The sequence below is a fragment of the Macrotis lagotis genome, chromosome 1, assembly GCF_037893015.1.
Source record: "Macrotis lagotis isolate mMagLag1 chromosome 1, bilby.v1.9.chrom.fasta, whole genome shotgun sequence".
Taxonomy (NCBI): Eukaryota; Metazoa; Chordata; class Mammalia; order Peramelemorphia; family Peramelidae; genus Macrotis; species Macrotis lagotis.
The window spans coordinates 700,043,253-700,061,376 of record NC_133658.1 but is presented as its reverse complement, the minus strand read 5'-3'; the positions used below and the strand labels follow the sequence as shown (position 1 = coordinate 700,061,376).

At 35.1% G+C, this 18,124-nt stretch overlaps 1 protein-coding gene across 2 annotated transcripts in view; it reads right to left on the bottom strand.

Moving 5' to 3' along the window:
- Nucleotides 1–18,124, bottom strand: part of LOC141507820 (sodium channel protein type 3 subunit alpha) — a 155,629-nt gene that overhangs the window by 14,180 nt on the left and 123,325 nt on the right. For both annotated transcript variants that reach the window (XM_074215820.1, XM_074215821.1), the window contains 3 exons: nt 7,070–7,192; nt 4,045–4,317; nt 738–791 (listed from right to left, as the gene is read on the bottom strand). In XM_074215820.1, coding sequence (XP_074071921.1) covers nt 738–791; nt 4,045–4,317; nt 7,070–7,192 — 450 coding nt within the window. The remainder of the gene's footprint in view (nt 1–737; nt 792–4,044; nt 4,318–7,069; nt 7,193–18,124) is intronic.

Sequence of the window (18,124 nt, the reverse complement as noted above, 5' to 3'; positions counted from 1 at the left end):
AACTTGCTTGGGGTTTGGGACAAGTTATTCAACATTAAAAACAACTTCTCTCTTACAAAATGTTTATCTGGTGTACTTCAAATTACTATCCTGTACCTTACTGAGAGTTCAGATACCCAGGCTTATGATTGGCTCAAAGTCTACAATATCCAACTTGTTTCCCCAACTTGGCTTATATGTAGTAAGCTCTTTAGAATTAAATGCATAAATAAGATGGAAGAGAATAAAATGTTTGGTATCAGAATGTTGTAGATATGTTGTCACCAGAAAACTGAACTAAACAAGACTTTCATTTTTTAAGAGGAAAATTTAAGACAAAATAAAAAATTCTGAAATGGCACTTAAATTTTCCTCCATTTTATTTAGGTAAATTGGAAGATGGTTCCTTTATGTTTCATCCTGTAGTTACTTCATAAATTATCTATTTTCTTTATAGAACCAGGAGAAGATGTTGTATATCTGTCTGTCTCCCTCACTACTCCCAAGTTCTCTTTCTATTTTGAATAATCTTTCTAGATTGAACAATTCAATAACTTATAACTCATTTAGTAAGAAATTCTCTCAGATGAAGTATATATTCATTTATATTATTTTAGTTTTTAATATGTAATACTTAAAAGCAACTGTTGCTTTATCATTTATAATATTCTGAGCACCCAATTTAGGAACTTAAATTCTAGCACGTGTTTGTCATAGAAAAATCTAGCAGATATAAATAGTATATAAATGATACTTACTTCTCGTGAATCAACAGCTGCATACATAATATCCATCCATCCTTTAAATGTGGCCTATAAACAAGACATATTTAAATTCTACAAGAAAACCTGCTTCAAGAAATAAGTGGCACTTTTCCAGATAATTACTTGATAATTTATTTTAAATAACTGTTTCCATCCATTCTTTTAAGATGCTGTTATAAAACAAGATTTGCAAATGTAGTCAGATTTTTGCTTTCTTTTATTTATTCTTAGAAACATTGTCCAGTTCTATTCTAAAAATTGAAAATCCAGTAATAATACATGCATTATGTTTAATGCATACAACCATCCAAAGAGTTCAAATTTCCAAATCAAAGTGTATAAGGGCAAAGACACACATGTCTGATTCTAGTTCATAGTTTATAGTCAGTTTCTAGAACTAACAATAAATAGCATACTCAACAGAAAGTAACTTTTAAATACTTTCCTGTGTGTAAGACAGTATACTCTGATAAATATACAAATAAGAAAAAGCAAACAGTGCCTTCCCTCAAGAACTATATTCTCCTGGGTGAGAGAGAGAGAGAGAGAGAGAGAGAGAGAGAGAGAGAGAGAGAGAGAGAGAGAGAGAGAGGTGGATAGAGGATATGAATGTAAAATACCTCTGCATGTAAACCAACACACAGCAGCTGTAAGATGGAGAGAAGAAAATTGTGAAGATTGGGGAAGACATGTAGAAGAGGGGGCTTCTGCATGGACATTTGAAGGGAAGCAAAAATGATGCAATGTGGTGAATGAGGAACAACAGCAAGGAAACCACTTTAGCTGCTGTTGATGTTTGTCCTTTATTCTTGAAGAAGATCACAAAATCAGGGAGATGATGTCATGAGGAGCACATAAATTGGATCTGAGTGACGGGATGCTGTGCTAAATCACCAGCCTCACTTTCTCCTCCAGAGCCATCTGGGTCCAGTAACCAGATAATTAGAACAACTAGAGATGGCCCTGGATGTTTAGTTTTAATATAAAGTGCAACAGAGGGAAATAAAATGACATCAATTGAGAAATACAGGTTAGATTAATATTGTGAAGGGCTTTATACAACAATAGAAAAATTTACTTTTGGTCCTAGAGAACTAAGGATTCTTGAAACTTGTTGAGCAAGGCAGTGACATGATTAAATATCTGTAGAGGATGTAGGGATATCAACTTGGCATCTGTGTAGAAGGAATGAATTTTAGTGAGGCCAAATAGGAAATTATTAAAATTAAACAAGAGGAGATGTAGATGTGAAACTGAACTAGGGTGATTGTAGTATGTTGAGAGAAGGGGAGAGATATGAGAGATACTGTGGAGGTAAAATCAACAAGACTTTGATAATTAATTAGATACAGATTATGAGGGAAGTTTAGAGTCAAGGATCACTCCAAGGTTGTAAACTTAGGTGTATGAAAGAATGGTACTTTTGCAGACAGAAATGGGGATATTTGAAAGAGGAATATATTTTAAAGGAAAAAAAATATATTCAATTTGGGACACTGAGATTGAAACGACGAACAGGCAGTTAGTGATGCAAGGTTGAAAAAATAAAGGATAGATAGGTAGATAGATAGATAGATAGATAGATAGATAGATAGATAGATAGATAATACATAAATACATAATAGTATATGTATTTGCACATATTTATGTCCTTGAGAGTTAACTGCAGAGAGTCAATAATTAAGCTCAGGGGAACAGATGAGATTGCTGAAAGAGAGGGGTCCCAAAAGAGAGCTCTGAAGTATGGCCATTGTTAAGGGCTGTAGAATGGATGATGATTTAGCAAAGGAGATTAACGAGTATTAATACAGGTGGGAAGAGAACTAGAAGAAATTAGTTTCATGAAAAATCAAGAAGAAATTATCTAAGAAGGAGAATGTCATAGTGTCATATATTACAGACTAACCAAAAGATGAGGCCTGAGAAAAGGCTATATCATAGAAATTAGGAATTTTGAGAGTTTGGTAACTTTGAAGGAAGCAGTTTCAGTCAAGTGGTGAGGCTGGTAACCATATTTAAAGATTTAAGAAGTAATGGTGAGGTCAGAAAGTAAAGGCAAGGAGTACAGATAGATTTTTCTAAGAGTTGGGATATAAAAGGGAAGAGAAATAGTGATATTTTGAGGGGATGGCAGAGTCAGTTAATATGTTTTAAGAGTGTGGGAGTCCAAGGCATGTCTGTAAACATCAGAGAAGAACTCTACAGAAAAAGAGAGACTGAAGATTACAAAGACAAAGAAATGACTGAGCAAACAAGTTATTGGAGTTGAGAGAAGGAAAAAGAATCAAGAATAGAAGTACTGGCAAAGAAAATGGTCAGTCTTCTATCAGAGACTAAAATGAAGAGAATGGTGGCAAATAATGTTTAGGGGATTTAAGGCAAGGAATTGGGGGGAAAAAGAAGGACATGAAAAGTGGCCTTTTGGTAAAGTATAAGGAAAGATCCTCTCCTAAGAGGGAAAGTAAAGATATTTGAGGCGAGAAGAGATTGTTTTGAATGGATACTTTGGAGAATGTAGTTGAGACTAAATTAGGAAAAGGATTAATTTCAGCAATGAAGGTTCAATTGACATTAGCCAGATAGCACACTAGTGGACTAGTTTGTAGTTGACACAGTCAACATGGTCATGTGGTTTCCTACAGTGGTACTCAGCAGCACACATATAGTAGTGGAGAATTAATAATTAGAGGTTTTCAACAGTGTGAAGAATGATACAACATTTGTACATATTATTCAAGTTTAAATAATAGTGTAAAGTAGAATTGCTTAGGTATAGAATGAAAACTATTAAAGGAAGTTAGTGTGACTAACACAAAAGTAATGGATTAGCAAAAAAAGCAAAGGGTGGTATGGAGTGACTGAAAATCATGATGAAGAGTAAAGCAAAAGAAAAGATGAAAGAAAAAAAGGTTGCAGTCAATCACTTTAGTCAAATTTTCTAATTATTTTTACACATAGCCAGAGCCTGTGAGATCATAACAAACCCTGGAGTACTGTAAGTACAATGAATCTATAAAATAAATACTATAAAATTAAATTCTCATCATCAAAAATTAATTGGAGAGCATAGAACTTTTGAAAGTAACTTACATGAGCCATTTTTTCCTTAAAGCTTAGTTTTAAAAAGATTTTCCAAGTGTGAGAAATAAAACCTAAGTTAACGTCTCATATTTCCCATCATAAATCTTATAATCATGAAGGCTGTCACAACAGAAGGATTATACTTATTGAAAAATTATAATCCATCATTCACGTTGTTACTGGTAATCATAACCATGCAAACAGATTAATAGGCACTTACCACTTGAAGCAGAGCAAGATATCCAGCTCCAACATTATCAAAGTTTACTTTCACATTTTTCCACCGTGCTTGATCTCCAAGAGCCTCACAGTCAGTAAAATTGTTGACTTCCTTAACTTCAAACATGGTATCAGTTGTGGTATTAACACAGTGGTAGAATTTGCCAGCAAACAAATTTACTCCCATGATGCTGAAGATGAGCCAGAATATGAGACAAACCAACAGGACATTCATGATAGAGGGAATGGCTCCAACCAGAGCATTCACAACCACCTAGCTCAGAAAAAGGAAACCATGCATTAAAAAAAAATAAAATCACTTTAGTTGTTTTATTTCCTACTAAAATAGCACTGTCCATAGTTTTAGTAAAAACATACTTAAAATAATTGTCTCTTCCATCTTCTGTTTTTAAAATAAAATATTTTTTGATAAAGATAAGAAAGTGACAGAACAATAGTATATTTGGAAAGCAATAGAATGCTAAAGTATGAAAAAGAAATAAAATAAAACCTGGTAGTAAGATGGAGTCATAAAATGTTTGTATGCTAGAGAAAAAGAGAGAAAAAAGAGAGAGACATTAAATACCAACAAAAGAAACTAAAATTAGCAAGCAATACAAATTAATTTGCAAAAAAAAGTTAATACATGATGTTAATGACTGTGAAAGGATGATTATGCAAAGGACTTTACAAATAAACCAGGGTTTTTATATATCTTCACTCTATCTTTTCAGATTTAAAAAATTTCAGAATATGAAAAACATCAAAAAGAATTCCTTTACTTTCTAGTGGGTGGTTCATAGTTTTGAAAAAGTAGATTGCAACAAAAATAAATTTTCTTCTGAAGATAAAAACACAACTGTGCCACATTTACCTAAGTATAATGGTAGAATTTGAGATATTGTTAAAAGATTTAGATTAAAATATATTTTACTTCAATTATCTTAAGTATGACTGATCTAGTGAAGAAGAAAAACTAGCCTCTATCTGATAAAAAAGGATCAGTCTAAGAGTAAGATATTTGAAATTTAAAAGAAGATATAGGTTGAGTATATAATTTTCCATTTAGTTAATCAGAACATTTACTCAGTGTCTATAATAAATTCTTGCTTTACTTGAAGAGGCTAGATGCACAATGAATAGAGCATAGGATTTGGAGTGAGAGAGATTTGACTTCAAATTCAGACTTAGATGCTTACTAGATAAGTGATCCTGACAAATTATGCAATCTTTCTGCTTCAGTTTCTACCCCTATAAATGGGAATAATAATAATAAAAATCCTACTCCCTAGGAGGGCAACTAGATTGTATACTGGATAGAATGTTGGGTTGGTAGTCAGGAAGACATCTTCCTAAATTCAAATCTGTTCTCTGACATTAACTGTGTGATATTATTCAAGCCATTTAACCCTAAGGAATTGGAGGAAGAAATGATAAATCACTCCAGTATCTTTGCCAAGAAAATCTCACATGGGGTTATAAAGAATCAGACACAACTGAGAAATGACTCAACAACAAATGATCATTAAAATCATGGAATAGTAAGCTATGACCCAAGAACCAAATCTGGCCTGTTTTTGTATAACCAATAGCTTGGGAGTCACACAAAAACAAACAGTGGTCTGAATTTTACCTGTCAGCTATAGTTTGACAACCTTTGAGTATATATATATAAAACAAACAGTAAATTCAAGAACTTCAGAAACATGAATTTAGGAAAAATAAGGGCTTGAATCTTCCCCCGGCCCTTACTGACTATGTGACCATAAGCAAGTCACTTAACCTGAATCTCATATATAAAATTGGAATTAATAAAAACTCAAGGCTATTGTGAGGGCCACATGAGGTGCTGTAGTAATTTTTCATTCTTTATCATTTGACTTATGTAGAAATTGAAAACTAATTAATACAAGGTTATTTATTCTTATCAAAAAAATTTGTGCTGAAATTACTTTCACAGTGATGTATACTTAATTTTATATTTGAAATTTAGACCAGAGATGCTCTACCAAAGGTGGTAATTAAAATGGTGAACATATATACTCTTCAGATTATAATACAGGTAACAAAAAGAAAGTAAACTGAATTCATTGTTCAATCAGAGGTCAAGAATACAACCCACAGGTAGTTAATGCAAAAAAGTTTCCTCTAAGTCAGTGTTGCCTTTAGTGCCTGACTAATTATTCCAACTTCCTATTTTGCTTTGATTTTTAAAACTATTTACCAAGCTGAAATGTTATTTTTTACATTTTAAGAATTATATATGTTATTAATACATAGAAATAATTTACCTTTAACCACTAATAACTTTGGGGGGAATCAGAATAATATCTATGTAGAGGGGGAAAAAAAGTAACTTAAGGCTTTACCATTTATTTCCTAGCTGTGTGATATTGGAAAAAATTGTTTCCCCTTTCTGTGCTTCAGTTTCCTAGTTTGTAAAATGAATGAGATTGAATTAGATGGTTTCTCCCAACTAAATTCTAGGCTCTTAATATTAATTTGAATAGGAAATATGCACCAAAATGGGTTAATACAATATATTGCATGTAGTTTTATATGTGCTAGGCAGTGTAATTTTTATTGCAGTGGAAAGACAATCAAATAGAGACAGGAGGTCAAAAATCTGATTTCTAGTCAGGTTTCCACTAATTAGCTGTATGATCTATATGAGAGTTATCCAAAATGCAGCCCACTTGTGGGTTTACTAAATGCTTTTGCAAACAAAGCTGAGTTACTGCAGAGTTCTAACTAAAATGGAAAATCAAATTATATTGTCTATTGTTTCAATAAAAACTTTTAAAAGTATGTTTGGACAGCCCTGATCTATATGGTTCTATATGGAATTATATGATTTACATAATCTATTTCTGATTTAGATGCCCCAGGATTAATGTGACTTTAATTCTGTGATTTTATGATTCTTTGAAATATAAGAGGGATGAATTAAATACATTTGTGTAACATGCTCAGTTTTATTCTTATTTAGTAAAGAATCATTTGAGTAATTTTCATATATTTCTTACCCTCATTCCTTCAAATCGGGACAGTGCTCTCAGAGGTCTTAAAGCTCTTAGTGTTCGAAGGGATTTGATGGCACCAAGTTCTGAATAGCCCAGAGCATTGGCTACTAAGCTAACCAATGATACCTATGTATATCAAAAGACAAAAACAGGAACTTTAATGAAGCAATTGGACCATAAAATGGACAAGGATATAAATGGACATATATTAACAAAGGAAATATATTCACTTGAAAAAATTTTATCAGACCATTATAATTTAATTATTTTTTAACTGACTGACTGTAAAACTATGCCCAGTTAATTCTTTTTTGAGTCTTGGCTTCCTCATCTGTAAAATGATATTATTTCTAAAACTACCTGCTAGAGTTTTTACCTGGAGCAGATGAACATAGTTATGTAAATTGCTTTGTAAATATTAACTATTGTTATCATTTTCATATCAAGTTAAACTATTTTAGTTGGATGAACTATAGACTCCTTTTGACATAGCATATAATCTCATTAAAAAATTCAGTGAATCTGATATTGTTGATGATTCTTTTCAATCTATAGACCACTTAGTTTCTCATCTTGGTTTATTCCTTTCCATGTCCTCCCATAAGTCCTCCAGTGAGGATTTGTCCAATATGTAAGGATTTTTATGTTGGTCTTTTAATATAGGGTACCATTTCTGGTCATATACCTCTTTGATGTTGTCATTTGTGTCATTTCTTTCATTTTTGCAAATACACTGAGACCTATTTATACCTATTGTGTATTTCTCCATTGTCTTTACAGTGAACTTCAATTTTACTTTTTTGGGGACAATGGTATAAAATTATTTTCTTTGTTTTTCATTTTAATAGAGTAAAATTGATAAAGATATGTCCTTTAAAATATATTTTCCTTCACTGTTTCAAGATGGTCTACTGAATTACAAATCATAAATGCCTGCAACTCTTTAGAGTAGTATATTAGTAAGTAGTAAGTTGTCCTTTAATCTTGAAGAAGACTTTGACATCAAGGAAGTGATGTCATGATGTCATGTAATTCAAATTAAAGTGAGAGGGAGTTGTGCAAAGACACCATCCCTACTATCTCTTCCAGAACTATCTTAACTTGGCAGGCTGATATAAAAGGAACAGAACAGATACTGGTTTGAATACAATTGGAGACTTGGTCTTTTAGAGATAGGCCTTTCTACATCAGCAAGGTATCTTGACACTGCAACATCATCAGGCTTAGGGGATTTTGACTTAGCAACATTCAGTAAAATTTTCACAAATGGTAGATGTGTCCCTTTGGTTCCTCTTGAGATCCCTTGAGATGAGGTTTGACTCAAATGCTGACTTTCCTGGTTCTCTTAGTTCCTGGTGCCTTCCTTTCCAGGGTTACTTGTGTCTAGAGTCTTTATATGTTTCCTGCATACACACACATATATATATACACATGTGTGTATGTATACATATATTATACATGTGCATATATGTATGCATAACACAATACACTATGACATATTATTTCTAACATATGCCAAACACATTTTAAATGTTACCTTACATTATATTCCTTTGTGTGTTTCCTGTACCTTAATGTCTCTCTCTCTCTCTCTCTATATATATATATATATATATATATATATATATGTGTGTGTGTGTATGTATATATTCCCCCCCCCGGGTAGGACATAAAGTACTTGAAGGCATTTTAATCTTTGTGCTCCAAGCTAGCACAGTTTCTGCATATAGTAGGTGTTTAATAAAATTTATTGGCAGACCTTGTCTACCCTTTTCTTCCATATCATACTATTACTTTAAACCTGATGGCAAAAAAATAGAAAAAGAAAAATATATTGGTTCTGTACATTTATGCATGCTTGTTTATTATAGTTTCTCCTGATATCTATTTGAATTAGAGCTGTCATCTCAAATAATCTGAGATATTTATCAATTGATTACATATGAAATCATAATAAATTACCTAGGTTTAAATATATTGAAAGGGGGGAGGAGCCAAGATGGCAACAGAAGAAGAGCCTCTCTTAGGTGCTCTCTCTATAATATTTCAAAACTCATAGAATAATGACTCTAACTAAATTTTCGAGAGACAGAACCCACAGAGGGATCCAGTGAGGCAATTCTCCAGAACAAGGTAACCTGGAAAATAGTGGAAAGGCTCCATGCTGTAGGGTTAGAGGGGTAGCCCACCAGAGTGAAGAAACTTAAGCCTCCCAGAGGCAGCCCCAAGGCACCTGGGAGACCCAGTTTATAGCAGTGGGGGCAGTTTCCTGACCTACACCCTGGGGAACACCAGGCACAACTTGGAAGATCAGTGGGGGGTGGGGGGGTGGACTTTTTACAGAGTGAGTGCATGAAGCCCAGCCCTCAGGGCACTCAGCTAGCAGTGGTGGCAGCAGCAACTCAGATCCAGGAAAAGGAAGCAGGCAGAGCCAGCAAGCAGGAACTTCCAAGGCAGCTGAGCCTTGAGTGCTCAGCCTACCAAAGGTAGGGGAGTGGAGAGAGAGTTCTGAGGTCTGTCCTCTGTACCTGGAACAGGACTCTGGGGCTCTCACCACATTTAGAACATGATCACAGTCTAGCCCCGCCCCCGCCACAGAACACCCCCCCCACCTCACCCTGGTGGCAAAGGGGTGTGCTTGTGGTCATTCACAGACCAGGAGGGAAGGCAGAGCCTCACGCACTGAGATCCTTGTGTGTGGGGGTGTCCCAATAATACCCCAAAGCTCAGAAAGCACCCCCAAACCAGGCACAGGCTGGGGAAATGAGTAAACAGAGAAAAAAGAGGAACACCATTGAGAGAAACATTGTCTATGATCCCAAGAAGGATCAAAATATCCAATCAGAAGATGAGGAAGTCCAAGCTCTTGCATCTAAAGACTGCAAGAACAATGGAAATTGGGCTCAGGTTATGACAGAGCTCAAAAAAAATTTTTGAAAATCAAGTAAGGGAGATAGAAGAAAAATTGGGAAAAGAAATGAGAGGGATGCAAGAAAAACATGAAAAAGAAGTCAGCAGCTTAGTCAAGGAGTTCCAAAAAATGCTAAAGAAAATAACATGTTAAAAATCAGCATAGGTCAAATGGATAAAACAGTTCAAAAAGTTATTGAAGAGAAGAATGCTTTAAAAAACAGAATTGGCCAGATAGAAAAAAGAGATAAAGAAGCTCTCTGATGAAAACCAACCCTTCAGATCTAAAATGGAGTTAAAGGAACCTGTTGACTTTATGAGAAGTCAAGACACAATACTTCAAAACCAAAAGAATGAAAAATTAGAAGAAAATGTGAAACATCTCATTGAAAAATCAACTGATCTGGAAAACAGAGTCAGGAAAGATAATTTAAAAATGATTGGGCTACCTGAAAGTCATGATCAGGAAAAGAGCCTTGACCTCATTTTAAAAGAATTTCCTACAGGAAAATTGCCCAGATATCCTAGAAGCAGAGGGCAAATTAGAAATTAAGAGAATCCACCAATCTCCCCCAGAAAGAGATACAAAAAACCAACCCCCCAGGAATATTATAGCCAGTTCCAGAACTCACAAGACAAAGAGAAAATATTACAAACAGCCAGAAGGACACAATTCAAATATCGTGGAGCTGCAGTCAGGATCACACAGGACTTAGCAACTACATTAAGGGCTCATAGGGTTTGGAATATAATATTCTGAAAGGAAAAAGAGCTCAGAATGCAACTGAGAATCAACTACGCAGCAAAACTGAACCTCCTCTTTCAGGGAAAAAAAAGATGGACTTTAATGAACTAAAGGAATTTCAAATGTTCCTGTTAAAATGACCAGAGCTGAACAGAAAGTTTGATCTTCAGATACAGGACTCAAGTGAAGCATAGAGAGTGGAGGAGAAGGGTAAAATATGAGAGATTTAATGATGATGAACTGCATGTATTCCTGCATAGAAAAATTATAGTGATAATACTTATATGAAACTTCTCATTTAATAGAGCAGGTAGAAGGAGCTTTTATAGATGAAGCACAGGAGAAAGCTGAAATTGAAGATATAATATATTGTAAAAATGGAGTCAATGGCTAAAAGGGAAATGTAATAGGAGTAAGAGAAAGGAGAGGTGGAATATGCTAAGATATTTCATATAAGATTTTTTTTTATTACAATGAGCTATTGCAATATATGGAAGTGGGGAGGCAAGGAGGAATGAGGGAAACCACTCTCATCAGAGGTGGCTCAGAGAGGAAACAACATATATATATACTCAATGGGGTATAGACATCTAGAGTAAGAAGGAGAGAAGGGGGACAGGGGGAAGGGGGGGTGTGAGTGATGGAGGAGAGGGTGGACCATAGGGGAGAGTGATCAGATATAACACATTTTCTTTTTTACTTCTTGCAAGGGGCTGGGATTCGATGGCCTAACCAGAACCACAGGGCTGGCTGGTTGCTGGGTCTTAGGGGTAGTATGTGAGCTCGGGGCCTCTTGGCCCCAGGGCTGGTGATCAGTCTGCTGCACCACTCAGCTACCCTATAGCACATTTAAGAAGAGGGACAGTGTAAAAGGAGAGAGGAAAATATAGCATATGGTAGTGGGGAAGCATGAATGGAAGGAGTTGTGATCAACAATAGCAATTGTAGAAAATTATAGAAGTAGCTTTTGTGATGGACTTATCATAAAGAATGTGATCCACCTGTGGCAGAGCTGGTGGCATTGGAACACAGACTGAAGCACATTTATTATTATTATTTTTTTTCTCTTTCCTTTCCTTTATTGCTCATGGGGGTCTGTATTTTTACTCTTAATAATATTTTAGTAATGTATAAAAATCATTTTTCAAAAATAAAAATAAATATAATAAAGAAAATATAAATTAAAAAAAGAGTTCTTAAGTTTACAGTTTTAAGGATCTAGACCTTTTAGAGTCAAGGTTTCTTAGTTTTCTTCGAGAAAGAAGATAGTTCATATAAATCCTGAGTAGTATCCCAGCAGAACAAAGTCAATGAGTTATTTGTATAGTGCAGTAGCCCAAAATACATTTACCTTTCAAAGGGGAGAATTCCGACATTAAGTTAACACCAGATGCCAGGAAGATACTAAGGAGTATCCTGTGGGAAAGCTAGAAATACATCAGAATGTCAGAGTATTGCCTCACAGTAACCCTAAGTTACATTGCTTTCGAAGGGGAGTTGGTAGGCTAATTGAATACTTCATGTGTTTCTATAATTGTTTGGTGCCTCCTCTGGTGAATTCTTTGCATCATCATTTTCTGTGGGGTGAAATACTCCCCTAATCATATGCATTGCTCCCTTGTTTACCTATATTAGAAGAGGGACCTTGTCACCCACAGTTGGATCAAGAGAGATGAAGAATAAGAGTAAAATATATTTATTTATTTTTAAAATTTAAAATTTTTATTTTTTTTTAGGTTTTTGCAAGGCAAATGGGATTAAATGACTTTCCCAAGGCCACACAGCTAGGTAATTATTAAGTGTCTGAAACTGGATTTGAACCCAGGTACTCCTGACTCCAGGGCTGGTGCTTTACCCACTGCCCTGAGTAAAATATGTTTAGAAAATTACTCTCTTGGAGTTATCTCCAGGACCAGACCTAGTCCATGTAAGTCCTATATCCTGGTGGTTACTGGTCCATGGGTTACATTGCTATTAAAAGAGAAGCAATTAGGTATATATTCCAAGGAGGTCACTAACAATAAACAAAGACTCTGTATATACCAAAATATTCATAGCAGTACTTTTGTGAGGGCAAAGAACTGGTAACAAAGTGGATGTGCATCAATTGGGGAATGGTTAAATAAATTGTGATGCATAAATACAATGAAATATTATTCTATGGAAATGGAAAGGATGAATATCATGAATACAGAAAGCATGGAAAGAGAATCATGGACTGATGAAAGGTAAAGTAAGCAGAGCTAGGAAAAAATTATGCACAATGATTACAATGATGCATATTGTCACAAAATAATTGAAAATAAATGTTGCAAAATTACAAAAGTGCAAACTTGGCCCCAAATAAGAATAATGAGAAAACATTTTTCCTCATTCATTTGGAGATATGGGTAGTAGCAGTGGTGGGATCTGGAACATCGTAAATTAAGTATGATTTTAATAAACAAACAAACAAACGAAGGAACGAATGAATGAATGAATGAATAAAGGAATAAAGGAATGAATTGAAAGTACATAATCCCAAACAGGAAAAAGGAAGTTATTTTTCTTCTATTCTATAATAAGAAACATCTCTTCTCCAAGAATATTGACTATATTTAACAAATGAATGTTGGAAAGAGTATTTTTTCTTATACTTATTCAAGCAATCTTAATTTTTTTTTTAGTCAGGAGACTATGTATTTGATGAGCATTCTTATTCTAACGTATTGGGAGAAGGGGAATTATTCAAAAGAATCTGTTCAATTGACTCCCTTTTAAAGTAAAATACAGAGATATATCTGTACCCTGTTACTACTTTATAAGCTATGAAGAGTGAAGCTTGATGGAATTAAAGAGCTAGCCATTGATTGGCCAAAAGATCAGCTCTGAATCTAGTGGTCCTTTAGAAAGCAAAACATACCTTTAAGGATCAGTCAAGGCAAGGGGTAGTTTTAAGGGGCTTAACATCAGAGAGAAGAATTAGCTCTGGAAGAGGAACCCAGCCCTTCAGAAGGAATTATTTACTTTTTTCAGGGGAAATGTCTCATTAGTTATGGAATCTTGCAGTAGACCTTTATAATCTAATAGGATCCTTGGGTTGCAGACCTTAAAGATTGTCTTGACAAGCTCATTATTTTATAATTACGGAAGGCTAAAGAAGTGAAGTGAACTTAGCAAGTTCAGCTGGTAATAAGGGTTAGAGGTAGGATTTTAACTCAAGCTATCTGAATCCAAATCTGTTGCTCTTTCCTTTGTACTAGCCTTGTACCACACATTGTACAGTGTGGGCCCAGTCAGTTGAGGTACAAACATTTCTTAGGACTATCAACTTTGCGAGACAAGAGTCTAAGCCCTGGCTATCAGCAGTTGAGTTGCAAAGACAAACTGGTAAAGGGATGCCAGCTTAAAACCCCCAACAGGGATCATATACCTAGGGTGAGCAGCTTGGTGTTACTATTAAAAGAGAAAGGACGTTGGGACTCAATATCTGAAGCGTGAAGTGTTTCCTATGTGTGCCTCTCCAAAAGAGTACTCTTTGTGTGTGACCACACTTCTTACTGAGGTTGTGTGTAAATATACAAATTTATAAATACAAATATGGGAAATTGTGATTCAGGTTTATGGAGGAAAACTTTTGTAGCTCTTGTTCACATAATGCCATCTGAGTAAATACCTTTGTTTAGAACAGTGATTCTTAAAGAAAAACATAATGTTGAGAATGTATCAGCTTTAGTTTTAGGAATGCAGATCCATGGAGTGCTTCAAGCTTTGGTTAGTTATTTCTATGACTTCATTTTGGGGGTAATCCGCAGTAGATAGTACCCTTCAAATTTTCAGACTCAGAAAAACGTTAGCTCCATTTCTGAAATTCTCTGCAGAAGTGCTTTCCTGGGAACTTCTGGTCAAGGTGGAAGAAGGAAGTCACAAACTTTGTTAAGCTCCCTGACTTTCCCTCAGAAACAACATTAATCAAGGCTCCTATCAGTTTTGGAGTGAGATCCCACAAAAGAAAAGAGTGGAACACCTTCCACCAAGTTCTGTCAAGGAGGAGCATGAGTGAGCCCAGGGAAAAGAACAGAAACTCAGTGCATGGAGGTGGGGTGGGGTGAGGTGGGACTAACCTGAGCTCCTTACCTGTGGGAGCAGAGGCTTTTGCAGTCTGGGCTTTGCAGCAGAAGAACTGGGAGTGCTCCAGCATGCTGGAAAAATTCCAGCACAGGTGCCCAGGACCCTCATTCAGCCAGCTTGGCTGGTCTGGATGACCTAACCTGAACAGCAATACCCTGGTGTTCCCAATTGTCTAGAGATAGCCCCAGGTATTTCTAACTCTCCCAATGGGCTGCTGACTTCCCCAACACTGACAGTCCAGATAGAGGAGTCATAGGCATTCCTTATTAGTTGGTCCTCTGAACAACTCTCTGGAGTTCTTATATCAACAGCCCCAGGTCAGTAAGTGAGCCTCTAGAGTTCTGAGCACCTAAGGTTTTCAGTCAAGCCCAACACAAAATCCTTGGGATAGGTAACAAATCCCAAAATGAATAAGAAAGGTCAGAGAAAAGCGGGTGTTACTGAAAGTTACCTTGAAGATAAGGATGGACAAAAACACTAGCTCAGAAAAGGAGGGAAGATAGGATGCTGCATGTGAAGCTTTGGAGGAAAATATTGGTCTCTATCCCAGAAAGATTTCTTAAAAGAGATCAGAAAGGATTTTAAAAATCAAGTGGAAAAATTGGGAAAAGAAATGCACATCTTACAACAAAAAAGACAGAAGAAAACAAATCCTTTAAAAATTCAGTTGGACAAATGGAAAAAGATAACAGTTCCTTTAAAGATAGAATCCTATCTTATTTTAAAGATAGAATTGATCAGAATAAGATTCAAAAAGCTAACTGAAGACAATACTTCCTTGAAAAATAGGTTGGGATTAGTGGAAGTTAATGACTCCATAAGACACCAAGAATCTGTTAAACAAAATTAAAAAATAAATCTATTAAAATAAAAAAACAGAAGAAAATATAAAATGTCTAATTGGTAAAACAACTGACCTGGAAAATAGATCCAGAAGAGATGATTTAAGAATATTGTGCTACCTGAAAGCCACGATTAAAAAAATAAAAAGTATGGCATTCTTCAGGAAATTGTCAAGGAGAACTGCCCCAATATTCTGGAACTAGAGGGCAAAAATAATCATTGAAAGAAACTACTAGGGGGTGGCTAGGTGGCATAGTGGGGGTGGCTAGGTGGCATAGTGGATAAAGCACCGGCCCTGGAGTCAGGAGTACCTGGGTTCAAATCCGGTCTCAGACACTTAATAATTACCTAGCTGTGTGGCCTTGGGCAAGCCACTTAACTCCCTTTGCCTTGCAAAAAAAAGAAAGAAAGAAAGAAAGAAAGAAAGAAAGAAAGAAAGAAAGAAAGAAAGAAAGAAAGAAAGAAAGAAAGAAAGAAAGAAACTACTGATCACTTCCTGAAAGGGATCCAAATGAATATGCTAAAGAAAGTTGTAACCAAATCCCAGAATTATCATATCAAGGAGAAAATCCTGCAAGCAGCCAGAAAGAAGCAATTCAAATGCTGAGAAGCCACAGTAAGGATTACACAGGACCTGACTGCATCAATATTAAAGAATTGAAAAGCCTGGAATATGATATTCTGGATTGGCAAGGGAGTTTGGATTACAACCAAAAACCAACTACCTAGCAAAATTGAGCATACTTTTTCAAGGAAAAAGAAGGACCATTTAATGAAATATATGACTTCCAAATTTTCCTGATGAAAATACCAATGTTGAACAGAAAAGTTGAACAGGATACTCAAGAGATACATGAAAAGGTAAATAGTGGAATAGAAAAAGACTGCTGTTCAATAAAATTAAGCTGGTTGCATTCCTATCTGGGAGGAAAATTCTCATAACTCTTGAGAATCATAATTTTATTAGAGGGAGTATACTTAGGCTGAAGGTAGTCCATACATTGATTTTGATGAAATGATTTCTTTTAAAAATTAAGACAATTAAAAAGGGGGCTTGTAATGAGATGGAAAAGGGGGAATAGAATGGTATAAATTATTATATTGCATGAAGAAGCACAAAGAATCTATCACAGTAGAAAAAAAGTAGGGAAAGGGTAAGAACTGCTTGAATCTTACTCTCATCATATTTATCTCAATGAGGGAATAAAACTTATACTCAGGTTTAGAAATGTATCTTACCCTTCAAATATTATAGGGGGAAAGGGGGGAAGAGGAGGGGTTGTGAGAAGGGAGGGAAGGAAGAAGGGAAAAGAGAAAGAGAAATGAAAAAGAACAAATAGGTGACAAATAGAAGGGGAGACAGATTGAGAGAGGTGGGATTCAGAAGCAAAACTGCTGGGGAGAGATAGAATGAAAGTGGGGAAGTACAAATGGAGGGTAGATATTATGGAGTATGATAAAGAGTTAAAAATTGTAATTGTGATTATGAATGGTATGAACTCTTCCATAAAATGTAAACAGATGGCAAAGTGGATTAAAAACCATAATCCTACAATATGCTGCTTACAAGAAACATATTTGAAGCAGAGAAATATACACATAGACTAAAAGTAAAAGACAAGCAAAATTTATTATGCTTCAACTTAAGTCAAAAAAGCAGGGGGAGCAATTTTTATCTCAGACAAAGCAATTGCAAAAATCGATTTCATTAACAGAGAAAAGAAAACTTGATCCTTCTAAAAGGTTCCATAAACAATGAAATAATTTAATTACTAAACATGTATGTATGTACCAAGGAACCAGATTCCTAGAGGAGAAGCTAAATGAGTTATAGGAAGACACAGACAGCAAAATTAGAATAATGGGGAACCTCAACAACTTCCCTCTCTCAGAGGAGAAAGGCAGGAGAGAAGGAGGTTAAGGAGGTGAATAGAATATTACAAAAATTAGATATGATAGGCTTCTGGAGAAAATTGAATGGTTATAGGAAAGAATATTCCCTCTTTTCTATGATACATAGCACCTACACAAAAATTGACCACGTGTTAGGGCATAAAACCTTATAAATATAAAAAGAAAGAAATATGAAATGCATCCTTTTCAGACCATGATGCAGTAAAAACTACATGCATTAAAGGGCTATGATGAGATAGACCTAAAATTAATTAGAAACTAAGTTACCTAATTTTAAAAAATGAGTGGGTCAAACAACAAATCATAGAAATAATAATTTCATCCAAGAGAATTACAATAAGGAGACAACATTACAAAAACTTGTGGACACAGCTAAAGCAGTTATTGGGGAAATATTATATTTCTAAAATAGTGAAAGAGGAGAAAAATGCATTGAGCACACAACTAAAAAAATCTACAATTAAATACCAAATTAGAAATTCTGAAAAATAAAGAAGAAAATTAATGAAATCAAAATTAAGAAAACTATTGAACTA